General features: G+C 47.7%; 1 protein-coding gene across 1 annotated transcript in view; it reads left to right on the top strand.

Annotated features, from left to right (window-relative positions):
- rbpjb (recombination signal binding protein for immunoglobulin kappa J region b) overlaps window positions 1–25,223 on the top strand; it is a 56,928-nt gene that overhangs the window by 29,704 nt on the left and 2,001 nt on the right. Inside the window, exons 2-9 of the mRNA XM_061252226.1 lie at window positions 7,765–7,803; window positions 13,808–13,903; window positions 17,526–17,691; window positions 20,220–20,394; window positions 21,312–21,449; window positions 22,287–22,399; window positions 23,697–23,837; window positions 25,024–25,179. Of these exons, the coding sequence (XP_061108210.1) occupies window positions 7,765–7,803; window positions 13,808–13,903; window positions 17,526–17,691; window positions 20,220–20,394; window positions 21,312–21,449; window positions 22,287–22,399; window positions 23,697–23,837; window positions 25,024–25,179 (1,024 nt within the window). The remainder of the gene's footprint in view (window positions 1–7,764; window positions 7,804–13,807; window positions 13,904–17,525; window positions 17,692–20,219; window positions 20,395–21,311; window positions 21,450–22,286; window positions 22,400–23,696; window positions 23,838–25,023; window positions 25,180–25,223) is intronic.

Raw genomic sequence — 25,223 nt, 5'->3', positions numbered from 1 at the left:
AGGCTCAGGGAGACATATTTTTAAGTGAGATAATGGCCGTTCATTGGTTTTATTAATTTTTCTTGCCTGACAGTAAGTGAATGCAGACCTTTCTCTCTCCAACAGGCCATTTTTTACACAAGCATCTTTTTGAGGCGGAGGAAGAAAAAGATAAAGCTGGATTTGATTGTTTAAGTGTGTGTCTCTCCGTCCGCGTCTGGAGCAACGTGTGCAATGTCGAGTATATGTAACAGCAATCTATGTGTATAAGTAAAAATCTACATTTCGTTGTGAAATAAAAATCAGAAAGCGGCCCGCTCGCCCATGTATTGCGGAGTGTCACAACAGCTTTTGTTATCTTGACATTACTGTATATTGCGACACGTACAGGGGGTGAGGGTTGGGATGTCAGATGACGGAGACCGCGTGTCTCTGCGCCCGCATCCGAGCCGCGCCGCCCGGCCCTCGTGGTCCGGGGGTCCGGAGTCAGGCCCGAGGACGGAGTGGGCGTCGGAAGAGGAGGAGGAAGGGGGGGAAGGAAGGGAAAGCAGATTAAAAAACCGAGAAAAACAGATAAAAATACGCCGCTACACGACTTCCTTTTCCTCTATTGCGGCATTCGCGCCGGCGCTGAAAGGGAAACGTCACCCCCGCCGCGTTTCTGCTGAAGTCTGCGTTTGTTTCGTCGCCTTTTTTTCCCCCCCTCCGTTCTTTTTTTTTTTTTTTTTTTCGTTGTGCATCAGGGCGCTTGCGCAACGCGTCGTGTTGTCGGCACTCAAAGTTGAATTGTTTAAAAAAAAAAAAAAGGATCTGTCAGACAATATTTTTAGCACGCAGGCACTGCTGGGCCCCAGAGGACATGAAATTGGCTGGCCGTCGTGCAGAATTCTGGGTATCATCTTCACACCTCGTCTCTGGGCTGGAGATCAAAGTCTGCGGCCAGTTGGGGTTGGCCTGGCAACGCAGACGAGCTGTCAGCGGCTTCTTTCTTTTCTCCCCAACTTTTATTATTCTTCCCCTTTTATTACCCCCCCATCCCCCCCAGAGTCATTCAGTGCCCCGCCCTCTGTAATCCCAGTTCAACGTTTCCCTTCTCTGGTCATAGAAGGTCAGGAAGTTTATGGTCTTCAGTTTTGGTTGAGCACTGAGTTTCTGTTCCTGAGCCACAACATTTATTTTCCTCGCTTCCGCGCGGCGTCAGCTTTGCCTCGGACCTTCATGTGCCAGCATGCTTGTCGCCAAAGCAGAGCTAAACCGATATCGGTGACGTCAGAACCTTAGAGAGCCCCTGCCCGCTGTGCGCGGTTGCGGTCGGCTTTCATCGGCCTGGAACGATTCATTTCGGTTCAGTTCAGCGCGGTTCACTGAAAACGTAGCTAGCGACCGACTGACATGCTTGCTGGTAAAGTACGCTCCAGGGCCCGTGTTCATTAAGCGTTTCAGAGGATGACCGCTGATCTCGGATCAGTTTTGCCGACCGGCTTATATGAGTTGGGTGTGGATATGAACAGGAGATGCCTGACCCTAGATCAGCGTTCCTTCGCTTCATTGGGTACGCCAGCAGCGTCATCACTGAAAACGAGGGGAAGCACTCGATCCCTCGGGTGCTTTGACTGTAGGAGAATACGGGGTAAATGTGTATATGAGTGTGATTTTGTAGAATAGTGTGTGAATGCGGTGACAAGGCTCTGGATGCTCGAAGCGCAGAAAGGCTGGGGTGTTGTGGTTTCAGCGCACAGTGGCTTAGGTGTGGAAACCAGCCAAACAAACAAACAAGCAAACGAACAAAAGAGCGCGGCCTGAAAATATCCTCCCTCTGCGAGCCTGGGACTCATTTTAAGACGGTGGTCCATTTTTATTTGGCTTGAAATGTTCGCAAAAATGTGAGACATTGTTGGTTTTTGTATCTCCCAGGGATCTTGAGGCAATGAAAAATGGTGAATGTCCTTGCTATACTGTTCCCTTTATTTCAGCAAAATTAATTGAATTTGCATCTCGCTGGCAAATTAAATTATTTTTCTTGTCAGTGTCTTGAGTGCTTGGAATTTATGGATCCGGTCCACGTAGAAACTCATGTTTTAATTCGTCACAGTAATCAAGAGTCTTCAACAGTCCCTTCTGTTGTAAGTTGCAACCGGATAGAACGGAGACTTCTAGAACAATCCGCTGTCATCGGTCCCAGACTGTTTGCTGCTGCATCTTTAAAATGGCCCCTGCCTCTCCCTCGCTGCCTGCTGGGTGAACGTTTTAAATCCCAGGTTTTTTTAAACCAAGAAGCTCCGCTATAACGGTGCGCCTTGCGAAAGGACCAGAGTGAAAAGTTCACTCGCAAAAGAATTCCTAAAACGCCGTTACCAACATCGTCGAGCGAGATTGCCCTCCCCGGTTGCTACGGCGATGTTTGTCTGCTTACTGGAGACCTCACAAATCGGCCGGGTTCAGCACAGGTTGCTACGGGCAGCTGATGACCTATTGTGACTTCTGAGTCACTAAATTTACACATTGGCGGAGGTTTCCGTGGTAGGCCAACCGGGCACTTTCTGTGTGGAATTCGTCAAGGGGATCCACTTCGTCTTTATAGTTAAATTGGAAAATGGATCGAGTGTGCTGCGGAGTTATATTTAAGGTTTCGAAGCGCTGCGCACTGATATCCAAACAATGCGCTGTTTTAAAACGGGGTTTCAAAATGACAAAGATAGATGGTGAATCATCTCTGTCTCTCATACGCCCTCGGTCTCTCACACTCTCTCACACACACACACACACACACACACACACACACACACACTCTCTCTCTCTCTCTCTCACATTCTCTCACTCTCTCTCACACACTGTCCCTCACACACTGTCTCTCACACACTATCTCACACTGTCTCTCGCACTCTCTCACACACTGTCTCTCACACACTGTCTCTCACACACTCTCACACACTCTCACACTCTCTCACACTCTCTCACACTCTCTCACACACTCTCTCACACTCTCTCTCACACTGTCTCTCTCTCATACACTCTCTCTCGCACACTCACACACTCTCACACTGTCTCTCACTGTCTCTCTCTCACACTCTCTCACTTACTGTCTCTCACACTCTCTAGCACACTCTCACACACACACTCTCTCTCACACACACACTCTCTCTCACACACACACTCTCTCTCGCACACTCTCACGCACACACTCTCTCTCACACTCTCACACTGTCTCTCTCTCACACACTGTCTCTCTCTCACACTCTCTCACACTCTCTCTCACACACTCTCTCACACTCTCTCTCACACTCTCTCTCTCACGCTCTCTCACACTGTCTCTCTCTCGCACTGTCATTCACAATAAGCATTGTTGTTATCATATTCGATGGTAAACACCTCATATGGATATAAACATGGAGGTGTGGTGTAAAACCAGGCTTACTAAATGACCGCTCACCGAACAGAGTTGACGGCAGGACCATACAGACGCGCATTTCGCTGCGAGGCCTGTTTGATTTGGTGGCGTTCCGCCGCCTCGGTCCGCCGCTGCCTGACTGCAGGAGGCGGGTATTCTCCGCTCTGAGGCGGGTATTCTCCGCTCTGGGGCGGGAGCAGAGCGCATGCGGTCATTCGCGGAACCGGAGGCTGGCTTTCTGCTCTCTCATACGCGAGGGGAGCGGGGACTCGTACGCGGCCTGATGCGGTTTTGGGTTTCCCAGCTTTCCCTGCGCTGGGCCTGAGCCTTTCAACACCGAGCAGCAGGGAGAAAAAAAAAAAAAAAAGGTGGTATTTTTCCATCTGTTCAATCCCCAGTCCTTCATTATTAAATAGACTTGTGGTGTTGAAGTGACTGGAGCTTTTCTCGGGCCGGTTCGAAAAGGCGCTGGCAACAGAAGCTTCGCTGCTGCCTGTGTGCGTTTTTAGTTTTCCGTGGGATTTGTGTGGCAGATGATCAGCGGGTGAAGCTGACGTTCGCATGGCAAGATGGAGTCTTCTGGAGGTGGACGGCTTTGTTGGAATTTATGCGGAGTTAGGGAGGGAGGGCCTGGTGGGTTTCAGCTTCCGTCACCTGCTCTGAGGCTTTCCATCAACTCCCTGTCCTTCAGCAACTATTCTGAACATTACAGTCCTTTCTATTTAACATGGGCGCCTTACATCACTTTCTTCCCTGCTTAATATCAGTCTGCTCCAGAGATCAGTCTTATGTGCTTAAGTCTTTGCTGCCATATTGCTATAGAGGAAGGTCTTCATGGTAAAGATCACACTCTTCACTGTAGATCAGTGCCCTAGATGAAGGTAAAGATCACACTCTTCACTGTAGATCAGTGCGATAGATCAAGAATGTCATGGTAAAGATCACGCTTCAGCGCTGTTGATCAGGCCTATAGATGAAGATCGTCACGAAAACAATCACACCCTTCCCTGATCTAGATCAGTCGGCTGTTGTCACGACTGCTCTTCATCAGTGATCACTGTCTTCACTCCTCTAGATGACTCCTGCAGATCTTATCAGTCATTGCTGCTGAAGTCATCTGACGTAGTTGACATTCGCCACCGCTGTAAGAGACGGTGCTGTAGATCACCTGGCACATCACTGCTATAGATCACCGTCTACGGTGCTGTTGATATCCTGAATACAGCAGGCGGCCATCTTGAGTGCCGTAGGCCAGTGTTGTGTGTAGATCTCCGTTGTCAGCGCCATAGCGCAGTGCCACGTGTCACGTGGGCGGCCTGTAGCGTAGTGGTTAAGGTAAATGACTGGGACTGGTTGGGGGTTCGAATCCCAGTGTAGCCACAATAAGATCTGCTCAGCCGTTGGGCCCTTGAGCAAGGCCCTTAAACCTGCATTGCTCCAGGGGAGGATTGTCTCCTGCTTAGTCTAATCAACTGTATGTCGCTCTGGATAAGAGCATCTGCCAAATGTCATTAATAATAATAATAATAACATAAATGGATGCCCGTCTTCATTGGCGGGGATTTCTCGAGCGCAGTCGATGGCCGTCTTCAGCGCTGTGCATCAGCACTGTGCCGTGTTCTTCCTCAGGCGGAGCTGACTGTAATCATTATCCTTCCCGACCCGATGTTTCGCCGTGGGAACCGCATTGATTTCCTTCCTCTGTAATTATTTCCCCTATTTTGGACAAGCCTTCTTTTACTCTCCATTACAGTCCATTGTAGGTGAACCTGCCTTGCTTGTTTAAAATGTATTCTTCTCATCTTTCGCCACTACGTGTTACGGTTGTTAAGGCTGCTTTGTGCAAAATTTTATTTGTCCTGAATTTTATTAATACAACGTGTATTTTCAACCAAAGAATCTCTACAATCAAACCATGTTTATTGAAGAGTAAAACAGTTTGGCTTCTTCAAGCCAGACTGTGATGGAACGCTAACGTTAGCATCACCCACGTTGGCACAACCCAGATGAAGAATGTTACCCGATCCATCCCAGCTAGTTAGGAGTTGTGCAGCTCCCAGAGGCAAACTCTATTTCTGAGCCCTGTGTCATGGTCAAGGGCCCGGCACGAAGGGCATAAACCTGACATAAATGTCTTCCGGAGTGGGAGGAAGCCCACGTGTGTACAGGGGGGGGAACGTGCCGAGAGATTTCGGCTCGCCCGGGAGTCTGACCCAGAACCACACCGACATCGATAACCACATTGCCACTGTACCACTGTAACCTGGCCCCATGTGTTGCCAGAACCTCGGTTTCCAGGAGAGAAGATTCTCAAAACGCCAGCGTAGGCAGGAAGGGAAAGTTTTGCTGTGGCTTTGACGTACGAACACTCATTCGGGGACAGTTATCGTATGTGACCTTTTCCCCACTGTCTGCTTGCGTTCATTTTTACACGACGCCGGGTTGAAGAGAGCGGAGCATAAACGTGTATTGGTGGAGGTGGGTTTGTTGGCACGTCTAAGTGGGTGTGCTTTAGTGCGATGAGAAATTGGGACTTTCACATCAATTGAGCGCTATAAAAAGCGACTTTATGCTGTCCATACAGTTAAAACGAGAAAGCGGTGAAAAAAGGGAACTCCAATTGTGTCTATCGATCTGCTTCTCGTGAAATTAAACCGTTAAGTAGCGTCGAGTGGAAAGCGGTATTTTTGACTGCGCAGACTTCAAAGCTGCGCCGAGCAGGAGCTGATGGTGCTCTTCCTCTGTGATTCATCTGCTCTTCAGACTGCCACTGGCAGCATTCTCTGCGGGTTTCCGAGAGACCGACAAACACTACTGCTACCGAGAAAGCGGTCGGTTTTCCCAGAGCGAGACTCGTCTTTTCATCTGGAATTTCACACATTTCACTGTATCAGAGTTTAGTAAATATCCTCCCCTGGTAACAGTGAACTTTTAAAATGAGAGGGTGTCATTTAAGCTGCTTGTGCAGATTTGGTCACGCACGATGGTCTTCATCACGCTGTCCGACACGCAATTGTGACCTCTTTGAAAATGGCAGTTTGTGACAGTCGGGGCAAATACTCTGTCGCAGTTCCTGTGACCTTCATACTCTCTCTCAGACTCCGTGACTTTGAGACTGTTGGCTGTAATGGGCCACATCCAGCTCTGCCACTGTCAGACATTGCTGCACGTTACAACACTGTTGTAACTTCGGGGCACTTTGTCTGTCCATCATTGCTACCAACGGACACATCCTGTCCATCCCTGTGACTGCTGGGACACTCACAGAGACTACAGAGACTACGGGAGCTGTGACCATGAGTGACCGATCTTCTGTGATACCACTACTCGCATCCGTCAGATGCTGTATGCCGCCCCCGGGTGGATGGATGTCCTTCCTTACTTTCTTCAGTTTAACTATGGCTGAGTGCGAATGCAACAATGCTTGAATTGAGTTTTGAAATTGAGTTTTTTGTTCATTTAGTTATGACAGTGATGGAGGGGAGAGAACTGGTGAAATCGCTCTTCACTTGCGTGACCCCGTGGCCTCAGTGGCGATTTTGCTAGTTTGTGCAAAAAACGGAGATTGCCAAGCGATAAGATCGGTCTTATTTTTTATTTCTGAAACGGGAGGTTTAGGTTACCAGATGGTGTTGGGGATATCTTATCATGCCTCAGTGTGACGGTCAACGAAAATATTTCTCAATCCCATCGAAGGGCTTCCTCTGTTTGTTTGTGTGATTGCAAGGCAACCACTGTAGCTACCAGCTCCTCTTCATGACACCATAACACTTGTGACCCGGCGGTATCAAACTGTAATGTGGTTGCTGTGGCCCATGTTTGGTTGTGAACGGCAGTTAATCTCAGAACTGAGATGCTGAAGCTTTGACAGGGTGTGGTCCACATCTGTCATGCAAGAAGCAGGAGTAAACCAAACTGCTCTTCTGTGTGTGTGTGTACACTTGCCTGTGTGTGTCTTCAAGTTTGCAGTGTTCCTGTTGTGTTACCAAGAAAGCAAGAGTTCTGGGTTCTTTCTGTCTCTTATGTCTGCACGTGCGTACTTGTCTGCGAGTGTATACGAGCATGAGTCTCTGTGAGTGCAAACTTTAGCCTAATGTGAGTATGTCTGTTAGCGTGTGTATGCTAACACACATGCTCACAACATACGAGCATGAGTCTGTGTGAGTGCAGACTTTAGCCTAATGTGAGTATGTCTGTTAGCGTGTGTATGCTAACACACATGCTCACAACATACGAGCATGAGTCTGTGTGAGTGCAGACTTTAGCCTAATGTGATCATGTGTGTTAGCGTGTGTGCATCTGTGCGTACGCGCGTGTGCATTACATTCGTGTCTCTCAGAGTCGAGAGTCGAAAAATCGAGAGTAAACTGAACTCTTTCTCTTTTGTTTGTCTGCAGGAAGTTTGGGGAGCGCCCTCAGCCACAGCGCCTGACGAGGTAAGGCCGCGCCCTCTCGCCCTCAGGACGAGCCTGCGCTCTTAACACCCCCGCCGCCGCACCCAAACACCTCTGCAGGCCTCAACACGGTCGCTTAACACCCCGCTAATGTCCCTTTAAGGAGCCTGGGTGCTCTGGGACACCCCGGTGTGAAACGGCACCGTATAACATGCAAATGGAATTGATTCATTGATTGATGCCCAACACATGTCTGACACAGATCTTATAATATCACATCTCATTTTAGATGCGTCTCCATGTACTTGTATGCCAAGTCCCTCACTACATTGCAGCCGCTAATGGGCGTTTCGAAAAAGGTTACAGGCGTTGAGGTGGGGGGCGTTCAGACTAGGGGTGTTAATATTAAGAGGTCTTGTGTTTGAAATGACTGGTAGTTGAGCCTCGTCTGTAGGGTGCTGAAGTTTTGTCCCGCCTGGTAATTCAGGGGCGTCATTGGCTCAGGCGGTAAGAGCGGTCGTCTGGCAGTCGGAGGGTTGCCAGTTCGATCCCGCCCTGGGTGTGTCGGAAGTGTCCCTGAGCAAGACACCTAACCCCCCAAATGCTCCTGACGGGCTGGTTGGTGTCTTGAATGGCTGCCAATTACCGTCGGTGTGTGAGTGTGTGAGTGAATGAGAAGCATCAATTGTACAGCGCTTTGGATAAAGGCGCTATATAAATGGCAACCATTAGCTGATGTAGCTAGTGATTCATTCCTGCTTGGCGATTTGAGCGTTAGCTGTGTGCGGACATGACTAGCGTGTTTTGGGGTGCGAAACGGAGAACGTGCGCTCTATTAGGTGCTCCCCCTCACGCCTACAATCCCCTTTTTTCCCACCTTAGGGACGTCAACACCTTACCTTAGGGAGGTTTGATGTGTACTGCTCTGTGTTCTTTTTGTGTGTTTTTTTTTTTTTTTTTGTTATTTTTTTCATGGGGGCTTTCTTGTGGATCTTTTGAAAGCCACTGCAGTCATTGGGAATTTGTGGGGAGTCTGTTTAGAAAGTGCTCCACTGTAAAAGTTTGACTGTCTGCCGATGCATGTATGTGATGTACACTGTGTGTGTGTAATTGTGTGGTACACTTTATATTTCTGTGGTGTACACAGTTTGTGTGGTTGTGTGGTATTCACAGTTTGTGTAATTGTGTGGTACACCATATTGTTTTGTGCTGTACACTTTGTGTGGTGTACACTGAGTGAGGTGTACAGAGTTTGTGTGGTTGTGTGGTCCACTGTGTAGCTGTGTGGTGGTCACGGTTTGTGTAATTGTGTGGTACACTGTATAGTTGTGTGCTGTAAACTGTGTGGTGTACACTATTTGTAGCTGTGTGGTGGTCACAGAGTTTGTGTGGTGTTCACAGTTTGTGTAATTGTGTGGTACACTGTATAGTTGTGTGGTGTTCGCTGTGTGTGGTGTAGCTACACTGAGTGTGGTGTACACAGTTTGTGTGGTTGTGTGGTACATTGTATAGTTGTGTGGTGTTCGCTGTGTGTGGTGTACACTGAGTGTGGTGTACACAATTTGTGTGGTTGTGTGGTACATTGTATAGTTGTGTGGTGTTCACTGTGTGTGGTGTACTGAGTTTGTGTGCTTGTGTGGTATATTGTATAGTTGTGTGGTGTTCGCTGTGTGTGGTGTTCACTGTGTGTGGTGTACTGAGTTTGTGTGGTTGTGTGGTACATTGTATAGTTGTGCGCTGGTCACTGTGTGTGGTTTACACGCCGTGCCTCTCTCTGTGTAGCCTATATGTTCAGCAGTGAACTGTGTCTTCTGGTTCTCTTCTGTATGGGAAGTGATACCTAATTTATTAAGATAAGTTACCAACCATAAATATGACAATACATATTTACAATACAATGTGTGGGGTGTGTTTGTGGTGTGTTTGTGTGTGTGTGGTGTGATTGCATGTGGTGTGTGTGTGTGTGTGTGTGTGTGTGTAACAGGAGTAGAGTGACCCTGTCCCTCCTGGGTTCATTGGGGGTGGGACTTCTGCTCCCCCCTCCCTAAAATTCTAGGACCTCTATGCTAAAGACGCTGCAACAGATGCCCTTGGCAGATGCCTGTCTGCCCTGTCTCTAACCCCCCTGTGCTCACACACACACACACACGCGCGCAACACACACACACACACAGGATAATGGGGCAGCTGCTGAATTAATGATAAGCCTCTATCTCTTTTTGTCCGTCTGTCTGTCTGATGCCCTTTTCTCTGGATCCGAATGAGGCGTTTGTGACTCCGTTGAGCCGGTTTCAGTCTGACTGCGGACCGTCCCTATATGAGTGCGTTAGATGTGTCTGTCTCTGTCTAAGTGAGTTAGGCGTTTCTGAATACGCCTGCCTGTTTGTCGGTCTGTCTGAATGCGTTGTTTCTGTACTCTCTGGGAGTCATAGTGGGTGCCCGTGAAATGCTTGTTTCCCTGTCTGTCAGCTGTGCTCACATACAGTAAGCACCATAACTCCTTGGACAGTGACACTTTTTTTTGTTATTTTGGTTCTGTACTTTAGGATTCAATGATAATAAGGTTGAAGTGCAGACTGTCAGCTTTATAGGATGGCGTTGTGTGGTGTTGTGAGCCGTTTAGAAATTATGGAACCTTTTGTACATGCCCCCCCTCCATTTTTGGGCATCAAAAATATTGAACAGTTGACATGATGTAGAATCAAGTAATCATCTTAGGTATTTGGTTGGATATCCTTTGCATGCAATGACTGCTTTGCAACGCATGGACATCCCCAGACGCTGGGTATCTTCCCTGGCGATGCTCTGCTAGGCCTGTACTGCAGCCATCTTCAGTTCCTGTTTGTTTTGGGGACTTTTTGCCTTCAATCTACTCTTCAGCGTGTAAAATGCATGTTCAATTGGTTTCAGAGCCGGTGATTGACTCAACCAGTCAAGGATTTTCCCCTTTTTGGTTCCAGAACTCTTGTGGCTCTTTTAGGTGCTTTTTGTAATCTCACCTTTCTGTTCTTCAGGCTTATCAGTGGTTTGTGTCTTGTAGTGTGCCCTCTGCTGGTGTAGGCTTCTATGAATGGTAGACTTTCATGGACACTACAACTGCATCCAAGAGAGTGTTTTTGATCTGTTGGGCCTAGCCGTCAAACGGCTCTCTTCTGCATTCACTGACGACACAAATAAATACACCTGCCTAACAAAACATCTGTGAAGCCAATTCAACAAATACTTGTAGTACCTTAAAATGGGGGGACCATGTACAAAAGATGCTGGCCTTTGTAAACGGTTCATCCGATATGGATGAACATACCCTGAAATTAAAGCTGACAGACGGCACTTCAACCACATTGTCACTGTGTCCTTTCAAGCTCAAGGTGCTAGACTACAGAACCAAAATAACAAAAATGAGTCACTGTCCAATGAATTATGATGTTCACTGTAAGTGCAGGAAGTTTAGTAAAAGCCAGTGGCTTCTGCTGCCTCCCCTCTCTGTAAGCTGGAGTCAGGTTTTTCAGTCTCACAAACTTTGCCCATTCCTTTGACCCATAATCCAGTGAGTACAGGGCAGTAGAGAGCGATGAAAACCCTGCCAACTTTTTAGAAGTAAACTCACTTTATATCTAACCTTGCCTCCTCTTAACCATGTAATAGGCACAAAAGCATTACTGGTCCATGACTGATGCCATTTAGTAATCTAGTAATGTGCGGCTCTTAAGGTGTAAAATAGTCACTGGATCTCCTGTAGTACTGTGTGGCCTGCAGGGTGTAAAACAGTCACTGGCTCTCCAATAGAACTGTGTGTGGACTGTCGGGTGTATAATAGTCACTGGCTGTCCTGTAGTACTGTGTGTGGACTGTCGGGTGTATAATAGTCACTGGCTGTCCTGGAGTACTGTGTGTGGACTGTCGGGTGTATAATAGTCACTGGCTGTCCTGTAGTACTGTGTGTGGACTGTCGGGTGTATAATAGTCCCTGGCTGTCCTATAGTACTGTGTGTGGACTGTCGGGTGTATAATAGTCACTGGCTGTCCTGTAGTACTGTGTGTGGACTGTCGGGTGTATAATAGTCACTGGCTGTCCTGGAGTACTGTGTGTGGACTGTCGGGTGTATAATAGTCACTGGCTGTCCTGTAGTACTGTGTGTGGACTGTCGGGTGTATAATAGTCACTGGCTGTCCTGTAGTACTGTGTGTGGACTGTCGGGTGTATAATAGTCACTGGCTGTCCTGTAGTACTGTGTGTGGACTGTCGGGTGTATAATAGTCACTGGCTGTCCTGGAGTACTGTGTGTGGACTGTCGGGTGTATAATAGTCACTGGCTGTCCTGGAGTACTGTGGCATGTTGGGTGTAAAATTGCACCCTCTACTGTGCTAGTGTTGGCATTCTAGGCTGCTAAGGGGACTGCCCCACTACATCCAGACTTTAATTGCTCCCTGTACCCAAGCAAGGCCCCTCCGGTCTGTCAGCTGTGGTCGCCTTGTGGTCCCCTCATTATAAGCACTAGGTGTTCAAGCTGCACATTCTCTGTTCTGGTTACTCAGTGGTGGAATGACTTGCCTACCTCTGTCAGAACCACAGAATCCCTCCCCATATTTTGACGCAGGCTGAAAACACACCTTTTCAGTCTGTACCTTAGTTCTCCCTCCGGTTCCCCCCCCCCCCCCCCCGCCCCACAATATCCCTCTTGTAAGCATCTGCTTAATCACTACAATGTAGAATGAGGTATGAGGTATGGGGGTTAGGGTAGACTGAGGTAGGGGGCTTAGTTTAGTCTTAGGTAGGGTGGTTAGGGTAGACTGAGGTAGGGGGCTTAGTTTAGTCTTAGGTAGGGGGCTTAGTTTAGTCTTAGGTAGGGCGGTTAGGGTAGACTGAGGTAGGGGGCTTAGTTTAGTCTTAGGTAGGGGGCTTAGTTTAGTCTTAGGTAGGGCGGTTAGGGTAGACTGAGGTAGGGGGGTTAGGATGGTCTGAGCTAGGGGGGGTAAGTGTAGTCCATTTTCCATAACAAAAGGCAGTGTGAAATGTGCGTGATGCTAACCTTGGCTGAGCGCGGTGGTGTGTTGGGGGGGTGGTGTGTTGGGGGCGGGGGGCTCGAGGCCTGGCCTCACTCCGCGTCCCTCTCCACCAGTGCATCGTGTCATGTGTCACCGACATCTGCGCTAGCGAACCGTTTCTCCCCCTCCCCTCCCCTCCCCTCCCCTCCTCTCCTTCTTACCCTGGCCAGTCTTGTGTGACCCTTGACCCCAGCCCCGCGGGGTGTGGATAGCACGCCGCTCGTACCAGGTAGCGCAGTGAACGCTGCACACAGCCTTACCGCACCCTCACTGCTGTCTCCACTCCGTGTGGGGGGACCCGCTCTGGGTGTTGCCTTTGGAATCGGAGCCCGCAAGTCAATCAAGCACTCATCAGCCAATGAATCCAAATGGAAGCCAAACCCTGTTTTGCTGAAGTGATTTGAAAGAATGTCTTTGCTTTTTTTTCTTTCTTTTTTTTTTAACTCGTCTTGCTTGCCGCTCGGTTCTTACTGCCTCGACTCTTACGTGGGGTTCTGTTTATTTTCCCCCCTGTGCCGGGATATTATAGCACTGCAGATGAAAGCAGTCCAGTTTAATTAATCGGGTCTCTTATAGCGCAGGGCTTTGTCCATTAATGACTCGGTCAATTATTGTTCGCAGTGAAGGTTGTTTGAAAGGCAGTCTATCATACACACACACGCACATGCACGTGGTTGCGTAGAGCCACACATGTACACACACTGTACACACAAGTGTTTTAGTCTTGTAATGAAGCTTAAAATCTTTTTTTATTAGAATTATTAGAATATTAGCTTGTTTTAAGTCATTGAAATGTTCTTTTCCCACTGGCAAACGCTGAAATGAGTCAAACCGTCTCACTCCGTCGGCAGCGATTTCGTCTTATTTAGCGAAGCAGTAACAAAAATAACATCTAAAACGTCTGAACAAACAATTGCTAATGCTGGTTATTATACAGTTGATTCTCAACGGTCCATTCTCTCTCCATCTTTTCTTATTTCTCTCTCTCCCCCCCTGCAGAGAAGCCATGCGGAATTACCTGAAGGAGAGAGGGGATCAAACAGTACTAATTCTACACGCCAAGGTTGCACAGAAATCTTACGGCAATGAAAAAAGGTAAGAGGCTAACCACCGCTCACCATATTCCCCCTGAATTCAGTCAAACCACAGACTCTTTCAAAATATCTCTTTTGCTTTCTCTTTCAAAATGGCGTCACTTTGGCGTCACATCTGCACCGCACGCGTTCAGACCGGGGGCGTCCTGAATGTTATCGGAGAGATTCTGTAAAACCAGCTGTGGGGTTTCGATTCCAGCACTGTCGATGTTTCTTACAGACCCGGGTCAAATCTGTAATTGTTTTGGATTCAAACACGTCTCTTTACTGAGCTCGCCTGGGGACTCGGAACCTTTGAAACCCTGTCCAAACAATGTCTTCCCGTTCGGCTCGATCGCGCCAGACAAGATAAATCGAGCGCAGGAAAGCATACCGATCCAAAGAATGACGTATTCGACCCCGGTCCGGTCTCTTATGACGGCATCGCGGCCTTCGTTTCCGCTGAAGGCGAGGTGGGGGAGCGGAGGACTTGGGGTTTCACTTCGCCGTCCGGTCGGACCCTTTTTCGGGGTCGTGAGGGTAGTAACGGGTTTGGGAACACGGAGTCCGGTTGGGCCCCCCTGGAGGACTCCCTCTCGGAGTGCGCGGTCCGCGCCTCCTCCTCCTCCTCCTGGCCCTGTTGGAGGGGAGCGTGCGACGGCATGGTGAATATCTCCCGCTAGATCTGTGTGGCCGAGCCAGACTTGGATGCCTGTCTCGTTTTCACAGAGGGGGGAGAGAGAGGGAGGAACTCTTTCCCTCCCATTTAGAGTCAGTGAGCCGCACTGCTGCTCTGGGTAGAGTCTGTCTCTGTGCAGCGGGAGGGCTGTTAGGGGCAGTCAGAGAAGAAGCCATTCTGCTGAAAGCCTGAGGAACACTACTGCATGGACACATACGTACACACACACACACACACACACACACACACATATACACGTACACACACACACACACACACACACACACACACACACACACACACAAACACACACACGTACATACACACACACACACACACACACATGCACAAACATCACACAGACATGCACTTATGCATGCACACACATGCACACACATACACACACACACACATACGCACACAAACATCGCACAGACATGCACTTATGCATGCACACGCATACATACGTACACACACATACGCACAAACATCGTGCAGACACGCACTTATGCATGCACCCACATGCACACACGTATACACACACACACACACACACATACATATATGCACACACACAGACACGCACTTATGCATGCACACATACACCATTGTACAAGCAGACACACACACACATTCACGTGTACATTCAGAAAATGAACTTGCACTCACCCATACTTAGATGATCACACTTTCTCTTGCTCAACTTTTAATGTGATGCTGTGTTTGTGTGTGTGAGTGGCTGCATGTGTGAGTGTGCATGTATGTGTGTGTGGCTCTGTATGGTTGTGCATGTGTGTGGCTGTGTGTGTGCATGTGTGCACAGCTGTGTGGCTGCATGTAGGTGTGTGCATGTGTGTGCGTATGTGTGTGTGTGTGTGTGTGTGTGTGTGTGTGGCTGCATGTGTGTGTGTGTGTGTGCGCGTGTATGCGTGTGTGTTCATGTGTGTAGCTGCACTTGGGTGTGTGTGTGTGTGTGTGTGTGTGTATGTGTGTATGCATGTCTGTGCATGTGTGTGGCTGCATGTGTGTGCGTGTGTGTGTATGCGTGTATGCGTATGTGTGTGTGTAGCTGCGTGTGTGTGTGTATGTGTATGCGTGTGTGTTTGTGTGTGTGTACGCGTGTGTACGCGTGTGTGTGTATGTGGCTGCATGTGTGTGTGTGTGTGTGTGTGGCTGCGTGTGTGTGTGTGTGGCTGCATGTGTGTGTGTGTGTGTGTGTGAGGTGAAATCACAGTGAGGGTAAGAGGAAGCTGTCTGATAGCCTTTTGATTTGGCAGCACAAGCAGCATTTGCGTGGCGTGTGCTTTTAATTTCCTGGAAAAGCCCCGTCAGAGCCGGCATGATGGAGAGAGAGGGGGAGGAGGAGAGGGAGGAGAGGAGAGGGGGACAGTGGACAGACTGAGAGTTAGAGAAATGGGGGGATTGGAGAAAGAGAGAGAGAGGGGTAGGCTGTCTTTCCCTCTCACTTCAGGATGTGAAAGCAGACAGGTCTGTGGAGATGATCTGCAGTTCCTCTCCTGTCTGAAGCAGGGAGGGGAAAAAACCCTTCCGCTAAATTCATCACCGAATGACAAATCAAACGCCGTGTCTCAGCACTCTTTACTTTCCAAAGAGGGGAAAGTCAATGGGCCAAATCGAGTTGCGTAGTTTGGTTTGTGGCTTTCTTTTTCAAACGAGTTTAATGCACGCAGTTCATGTCCCCCTCCCAGTGCCTCACGTAACGTGACTAATATCTGAACCCCCGAGATGATTCGCCTATTTCTGGACAAGGGTGGATGAGTTAATTCCCTCATCAAAATACCCCCCGCCCCCTCCCCCACCCTCGCCCCATGTCCAGCTCCCATTGGCCGGGCGGAACGTCTTTGTGAATCGAGCTCAGCGGTTTGACGAAGGCAGGGGACCCGTTCAGTTATCTCATTCATAGATAAATCATCGCGTCTGCTTGTGATTTAGAGGTTTTCCCATGTGAGCGTGTACAGTGTGTAATGCTGCCACCTGGTGTTGGTCCGGAGAACAGCACGGTGGGGCGCGCTGTTTGTGCACTGCTGAAGTGAGCTGAATAGTGACAGTCTGTGTTTTTGTATAAAAGCTGTCTGTGAGTGGTGAGGTTCCCACAGTGTCACGCCTCTCAAATGTCTTTGTGCCGGTGTCTCTGTGAGTAGAGCTCTGCAGAATTATTGTGTGTGTCTGTGACTGACTGAGACGGTGAATGTGTGTGTGTGAGTGCCTGTGTCTGTCTGTGTGTGTGTGACTGACTGACTGACTGACTGAGACAGTGAATGTGTGTGTGTGTGTGTGTGTGTGTGCGTGTGTGTGTAATGTGTGTCTGACTGACTGACTGACTGATTGAGACAGTGAATGTGTGTGGGTGAGTGCCTGTGTCTGTCTGTGTGTGTGTGTGTGACTGACTGACTGACTGAGACAGTGAATGTGTGTGCGTGTGTGTGTGTGTGTGTGTGCGTGTGTGTGTAATGTGTGTCTGACTGACTGACTGACTGATTGAGACAGTGAATGTGTGTGTGTGTGTGTAATGTGTATCTGATTGACTGACTGACTGACTGACTGATTGAGACAGTGAATGTGTGTGCGTGTGTGTGTGTGCGTGTGTGTGTGTGTAATGTGTGTCTGACTGACTGACTGACTGATTGAGACAGTGAATGTGTGTGTGTGTGTGTGTGTGTGTGTGTGTTTGTGTAATGTGTATCTGATTGACTGACTGACTGACTGATTGAGACAGTGAATGTGTGTGCGTGTGTGTGTGTGTGTGTGTGTGTAATGTGTGTCTGACTGACTGACTGACTGACTGATTGAGACAGTGAATGTGTGTGTGTGTGTGTGTGTGTGTGTGTGTGTGTAATGTGTGTCTGACTGACTGACTGACTGACTGATTGAGACAGTGAATGTGTGTGTGTGTGTGTGTGTAATGAGTGTGTGTGTAATGTACTGACTCTGTGTGTTTGTGCAGGTTTTTCTGCCCCCCTCCCTGTGTGTACCTGATGGGCAGCGGTTGGAAGAAAAAGAAGGAGCAGATGGAGCGGGACGGCAGCTCGGAGCAGGAGTCTCAGCCCTGCGCCTTCATCGGCATCGGGAACAGCGACCAGGAGATGCAGCAGCTCAACCTGGAGGGAAAGGTGCGTACAGACACACTACACACTCTGAGGCCTGCAGGCTACCAATATACACACCCTGCTTCAGTATAACAGGCTACGAACATACACACTCTGCTTCAATACAGCAAGCTAATAACATACACACACTGCTTCAATACAACAGGCCACCAATATACACACCCTGCTTCAATACAACAGACTAATAACATACACACCCTGCTTCAATACAACAGACTAATAACATACACACACTGCTTCAATACAACAGGCTACCAACATACACACCCTGCTTCAATACAACAGACTAATAACATACACACACTGCTTCAATACAGCAAACTAATAACATACACACCCTGCTTCAATACAACAGACTAATAACATACACACACTGCTTCAATACAGCAAACTAATAACATACACACACTGCTTCAATACAGCAAACTAATAACATACACACCCTGCTTCAATACAACAGACTAACAACATACACACACTGCTTCAATACAACAGGCTACCAACATACACACCCTGCTTCAATACAACAGACTAATAATATACACACACTGCTTCAATACAACAGGCTACCAACATACACACCCTGCTTCAATACAACAGACTTCCAACATACACACACTGCTTCAATACAACAGGCCACCAACATACACACACTGCTTCAATACAACAGGCTAATAACGTACACACACTGCTTCAATTCAGCATGCTACCAACATACACACTCTGCTTCAATACAACAGGCTACCAACATACACACTCTGCTTCAATGCAACAGACTTCCAACATACACACTCTGCTTCAATGCAACAGACTTCCAACATACACACTCTGCTTCAATGCAACAGACTTCCAACATACACAGTGCTTCAATACAGCTGGGTACCGACATACACACTGTTAGCGCAGTGTGTCCTGAAAAACACATATTGTTAACACAGCTGGGTCCCAACGTTTACACTCTGTTTGCACAGCTGGTTACCAACAAACACGCTCTGTTAGCATAGAAGGCTGCCAACAAAAATGCACTCTGTTAGTGCAGTGGTTCCCAAACTTGGTCCTGGAGTACCCCTGTGTATGCCATTCCAATTTTGACAAGCTTATTGTTAATCTTTCTTAATTAGGTGCTTTTCATAAGAGATGGATTTTTTAGCGTAAATGATATGACAGAAATTGCTTTGCAAAGGCATGAAGAATACCACTATGTTCCATGTTCTTGTTTTGCATATTGCACGATCTTGCAAACAATTACATAAGAAGAGGTAACAGATTAAAGACTGAGGTTAACTAATAGGCTCGTAATTAGGTAATTGACCACGCGTTAAATTTTATTTATGATGTTGTTCCCTTGAACATATCAACACAATGCTGGTTTGTCTTATGATTTTCTTTGCCTTTGAATTCTTTGTTATCTTCCAAATGGTTTGTTTTGCAGACCAAGTGTCTGCACTTTCACCAATTCAGAGCCTACTGATTCACTTTAGTCTTTACCTCGATCAGTTGAAAAGAATTTACCTTTTTATATCATTTTCTGAATAATGTTTGCATTGTTTGCAGTATAGCATAATAAGCACAATAGAAACATGGGGGTTTTATTATTTATGCTATGCATAATGTGGTTTAAGAGGGTAATGCATGAAATGAGAATTAAATGAGAAAATGTACAGCTTGTTCAAATTCTTGGATTGCAATTGTGACTGGAACGAAAACCAGCGTGCACAGGGAAAACTCCAGGGCACTGTGTTGGCAAAACAGGGTACCAACAAACACACTGTTAGCTCAACTGGCTCCCAACTCACACACACCACAAATACACAGCTGGCTTCCAACAGACACACACATAGCATAGTAGGCTACCCACAAAAATACACACTGTTAGCCCAATAGGGTACAACATACCCCCTCTGTGTCAGATCAGCAGGGCACCAGCATACACACTGTTGGCACAATGTGAACAACAAACACACTGGTGGTATCCCAGAAGGGTATCAACATTCACACTATGCATCAGTACAGATTCACTCTCATTCACTCAACATTCGCAGGTGCGTACAAACATGTACAGTGTGAGGCTACGTATGTCCCAGCATATGCCCTCACTATTTGCTAAGCTATAGCCTACTCAATGTGAGAAGAGGCCTGTGCCATAGTAGACACAGTATAAAGCCGATCAGTAAATATAAAATGCAAGGAAATTGAGTCCTGTGTTTCCTTCAACCTGTTCTTAAAGCCTCTAATTTACTCCTCAATCGACAAGACGCCGATGCGGCCTCCTGACGAATCCGGCTCATTAAACGATCATTAACAGTGAGCCCACCGCTGCTAACGAATCCCATTAACGAATCCCCTTGCAAATCGATTCATTGAATCACTGAACGGTGACCGCTTCCCGGTCGCCCATAGCTGCACTAGACCCTTTAGAAGTGTATATCCGTCTTCATTTGAGTGTGTGTGTGTGTGTGTGGCTTGGCTGAGAGCCCGGCTGCGGTTTTGGCTAATCGCTAATCGTCTTCCTCACGCCGTTCCACCTGCAGAACTATTGCACAGCCAAAACTTTGTACATATCGGACTCGGACAAGAGAAAACACTTCATGCTGTCCGTCAAGATGTTCTACGGCAACAGTGCGGACATCGGCGTGTTCCTCAGCAAAAGGATCAAGGTCATCTCCAAACCTTCCAAAAAGAAGCAGTCCTTGAAAAACGCAGACCGTAAGTACCCCCGTTTCAGCCTTTCCTGTGCGTTCAAATGCGGACTGTAGTCCCCGCTTTTACTATCTGCTGTTGAATGTAGATGGGGTGCGTTCCTGCTTTTATAGTCTGATTCCCATGGGTTAAAAGGAACCAATAAGTGTGGATGCTGGACTTTGCATCCGGTTACATTCGTTAGCGTGACTGGAGCTGTCCTACGCTGCCGAACGTTAGACCCAAGCGTATGAAACAACTTGCCTCACCATGAAAATAGAACACAAAGGAATTTGTATGAAAGGACTGTCTGGTCCCCTGGGCGCGCTTCCTCTCCGTCATGCTAGAGGGCGCAGTGGTTCAAAACCTTAACGTCCCAAGAACTTCAGCCCAAATAGTATGGATAAATATTGCTTTAGCCTCCGACATATTTACATAGATTTATTTTCACTCTCTCGGTTTTATTCTTGTATATTTAAGCACCATCTTATCATGGAAGTTTGAAGTTTCGTTTTATTAGAGGTGTGTTTGCATTCGGCTAAAAGCGACCTGCTAATCTCTCTGCTGTAATCCCAGCTCTCATTGAATTGGTTAATGATTTAACCTGACGAGGGCGTATATCAAAAAGTTTCATTTCCTTCAACAACCGAGATAAAATACTTTTCTGAGATGTGATGAACAGAAATGAACAGTATATCACCGTGGCCCTTTTCAGTTAGATAATAAGGGAGTTAGCCTTGCGTTACCTTTGCCATTCACTTGAACTGCCATGTATTTTGTATGTATAAAGATGTACAGTAAGCTTGTATGTGCTGCATGTATGATTATTCTCTCTCTCACTCTCTATCTCTCTCTCCCCCCCCCCCCCCCTCTCTCTCTCTCTCTCTCTCTCTCTCTCGCTCTCTCTCTCTCTCTCTCTCTCTGACTCTCTCTCGCTCTCTCAGTGTGCATTGCATCGGGGACGAAGGTGGCGCTCTTTAACAGACTTCGCTCTCAGACCGTCAGCACCCGCTACCTGCACGTGGAGGGGGGCAACTTCCACGCCAGCTCCCAGCAGTGGGGGGCCTTCTACATCCACCTCCGTGAGTGTACCACCTGAGCACTTCAGAGAATAAAGTGTACACTTTACACCCCGCCCTGTAGTGTACACTTCACACCCGCCCTGTAGTGTACACTTCACACCCGCCCTGAGGTGTACACTTCACACCCGCCCTGAGGTGTACACTTCACACCCGCCCTGAAGTGTACACTTTATATCCTCTCCTGTAGTGTACACTTTACACCCGCCCTGAAGTGTAGACTTTATATCCTCTCCTGTAGTGTCCACTTTACACCCGCCCTGAAGTGTAGACTTTACACCCGCCCTGAAGTGTACACTTTACACCCGCCCTGAAGTGTCCACTTTACACCCGCCCTGAAGTGTCCACTTTACACCCACCCTGAAGTGTACACTGTACACCCCGCCCTGTAGTGTAGACTTTATATCCTCTCCTGTAGTGTAGACTTTATACCCCGCCCTGAAGTGTACACTTTATACCCCGCTCTGAAGTGTACACTTTATCCCCCGCCCTGAAGTGTCAGTCCTCCAAGTGAGACATTTATTTTTCTTGACTGTGCTAGACAGTGTGCTGCCACATTGCTTACGGCTGTATGAACCCTAGAAAAGCTTTAATGAGTGAAAACTGTGCTGCCAGGCCAGACGTTATTATTGTGCCAGAGAACCCCCTGCCCTGTCTACACTACAACAGCTCTGCACTGCAGAGCACTACAGGGGAACCGCAGGACACAGCACAGTCGTGCTTTAATAATGCAGCCACATAAAATACCCCCTCGTATTGTCTGAAGACGTACTGCGTGTAATTAACGGTGGCGTGCCCGGTCTCGTTGGCTCTCCTCTGAAACGTGCGTGTCTTCCCCAGTCGACGACGAGGAGTCGGAAGGCGAGGAGTTCACCGTACGAGACGGCTACATCCACTACGGCCAGACCGTCAAACTGGTGTGCTCAGTCACCGGGATGGCCCTTCCCAGACTGGTACTGGTCCCTCTCTGCTTGCCACCTCTCTCTCTATAGCTTTGGGTATCTGGGCAAGTCAATGGTAACCGACAATACACCTGTACGATATTTGTGTGGTAAGGTCCAATACAGCCACATACTTTTATAAACCTTAGGAGGAGCTGACTCTTATCACTCTCATTATGTAGCTGTTTTGGGCTTTACCTAAATATCCCGCAGTCGTAACATCAGTTACAGTGAAATGTGCTTTGTGTTTTGTGGTTTTCTATCAATATTGAGGCTCATATTCAGATGACCTCTAGGGCTGCACGATACGTTTAATCACGTCTTATCAACCCCCACTAGATATCAGTGATTATGTCTCTTCCCGGAAATATTTCACACAGTCCCTGATATTGAGTTGTTTTCCAGACCAAATACGTAATTGTTTTGGATTCAAATGCTTTTCTGTGCCTGATAGATTTTTGCCTGGTGCAATTGAGCCAACCAAGAGGACCAGAAGGAGGGCTTTGCACTTTTTGACAGTATTTTATAGGTTGCAATAGGCCAAACAAGCTCAGTAAAGCAATACATTGTTTGAATCCAAAACAATTATGTATTTGACCAAGGTCTATTGTTTGCTACCTAATCAGGGATGGTTAAAGAAAAAAGACATGCAGCCCTCTCTCAGCCACTCTCTCTCTCTGTCTCTCTTTGTGTCTCTGTCTCTGTCTCTCTCTCTCTCTCTCTCTCTCTCTCACTGTCTCTCTGTCTCTCCCTCTCTGAATAACAGTGTCTTCTGAAATAGTTCTGAATAAATGAGCTGGGGCCTGCACAGTTTCTGTGTTTGGGGAACAGAACCGGGGGGCTCTCTTGCTCAGCCCCTGTACGCATGCTCACAGATGCAAGCGCTCTGGCCTAATGTGCCATTTGTATCGGAGAGCAGCTCCCACTCATCATTTTTAAATTAATTATCTATTTTATCTCTGACGCATCGCAGAGAACCCCGGGGCCGATAAATCACTGGAGCGCTTGGCAGATAAACTTTGCTTTTGTTCTTTTTCTTTTATTTCCCCTCGTCTGTAACCAAACCTCTTAACCGTTTCACTGCCAAGCCCAATATGAAGTGTGGTGCCACCCGAACCCGGGTTTCGGCTTCGGGTGAGAAGATTGAGAAAGTAGCGAATTTTGTACGGTTTTAACAGGGGCTCAATTCAATAGTATAGCAGTCATTTTGATAGGTTAAAAAGGTATAAGGTTTAGAGCACCATATGGGACTGAAAGGGTAAACCTTTTAACATTTCTGTAACGAAAGCCCACATTTCTCCCGCCGCAGATAATTCGCAAAGTGGACAAGCAGACGGCCCTGTTGGACGCGGACGACCCTGTCTCCCAGCTCCACAAGTGCGCCTTCTACCTGAAGGACACAGAACGCATGTACCTGTGCCTTTCCCAGGAGAGGATAATCCAATTTCAGGTACGAAATCCGCATCATATCGAACAACAAAATGCCCAAACCGCAGCTATTAACTAAATGCTTCTTTTTTTAGTGCGGCATTGGTAATGCACCGACTTGGTAATTCAATGAGATTGATGTCGTGCTGTCGTGAAATAACAGTGATGTACGATGTGACCTGTGCAGAGGCACTTTCCTGTGCTTTTCTTGCCAGTTTATTTGAGGTTATTTCTGGTTTTCTGGTATTGCGTTTTCCTCATCCGAGCTCCGGAGTCGGTAACTCGATTATCAGAGCCGTGCAGTCCTTTGGTAGAAAGAGTGCGTTTAATCTTTTCTTCTGCGCTCGTGGAGAAAGAGGAATCTAAGTTTTAGAGTTTTTCGTGATGAAGGGCGGGCAGTTGCGCTGCGGTTGTTCTCAGTAGATCGACCGCCCGTAGATCCGGAACATCTTGATAGCGGGCGGCGTGCCTTCAATCATCGTGTGGGTAAACCAATTTGCCAGCGTAGGGAAGTGCGTCCGCATGCTGGTGACCCGGTGGAGGGTATCTCTCCATCTCGCCCCCCCCCTCTCGCTGTAAAGAGGGGCGATTCTATCTGGCGGAAGCATGGAAACACGGAAAGGAAGCCGCGAGTCCGTTTCGTGTCCGGCGAAAAGTGCGTATTCATTCGGAAGCGTGACTGTGCAGGATTTGTCCGCCATTTTGTGGCAGTTTAGATTTCTTTCCTTCTGAAATTGCAGTTGCAGAATTCACCAAACACGGCCCATGATTGACTTTCCCAGTTTGGAATGGCCAATCATATTCTCACTGGTTACTCTTACTGCTGAAACCTTCCTTATAATTGGCCTTTTGACCAAACTTTTACCTTTGACTGTGGGGGTAAAGGCACCATACTTAACTATTGCTTCGTGGGGCCCTGCCTTTTAACTGAGATCAGTCAGTCATACAGGCCAACTATACCTTCACCAAGTTTGAAACTTGCTTAGCATTCAGTCATATAGACAGAGTTGCCATGTTCATCTTTTGATTGGCTGCTGTTTTTTGGTTGTGATTGGCTGCCATTTTTCCAGTTCTGATTGGCTGCCTTGTTCAGGTTCTGATTGGCTGCTGTGGTCAGGTTCAGATTAGCTGCCATATCCCCATATTTATTAAGATTCTGACTGGTTCAGGTTGCGATTTTCAGGTTCTCATTGGTTGCCATGTTTCAGGCCACTCCATGCCCAAAAGAACCAAACAAAGAGATGATTAACGACGGTGCCTCGTGGACGATCATCAGCACGGACAAGGCAGAGTACACCTTCTACGAGGGTATGGGCCCCGTCCAGGCCCCTGTCACGCCTGTTCCTGTCGTGGAGAGTTTACAGGTAACCCTACTGCACCACAAAAGCTGTGTTATGTTCCACTGAAA

Source organism: Conger conger, chromosome 8 (genome assembly GCF_963514075.1).
Source record: "Conger conger chromosome 8, fConCon1.1, whole genome shotgun sequence".
NCBI classification, from domain to species: Eukaryota; Metazoa; Chordata; class Actinopteri; order Anguilliformes; family Congridae; genus Conger; species Conger conger.
This window is presented reverse-complemented; position numbering and strand designations above follow the sequence as displayed.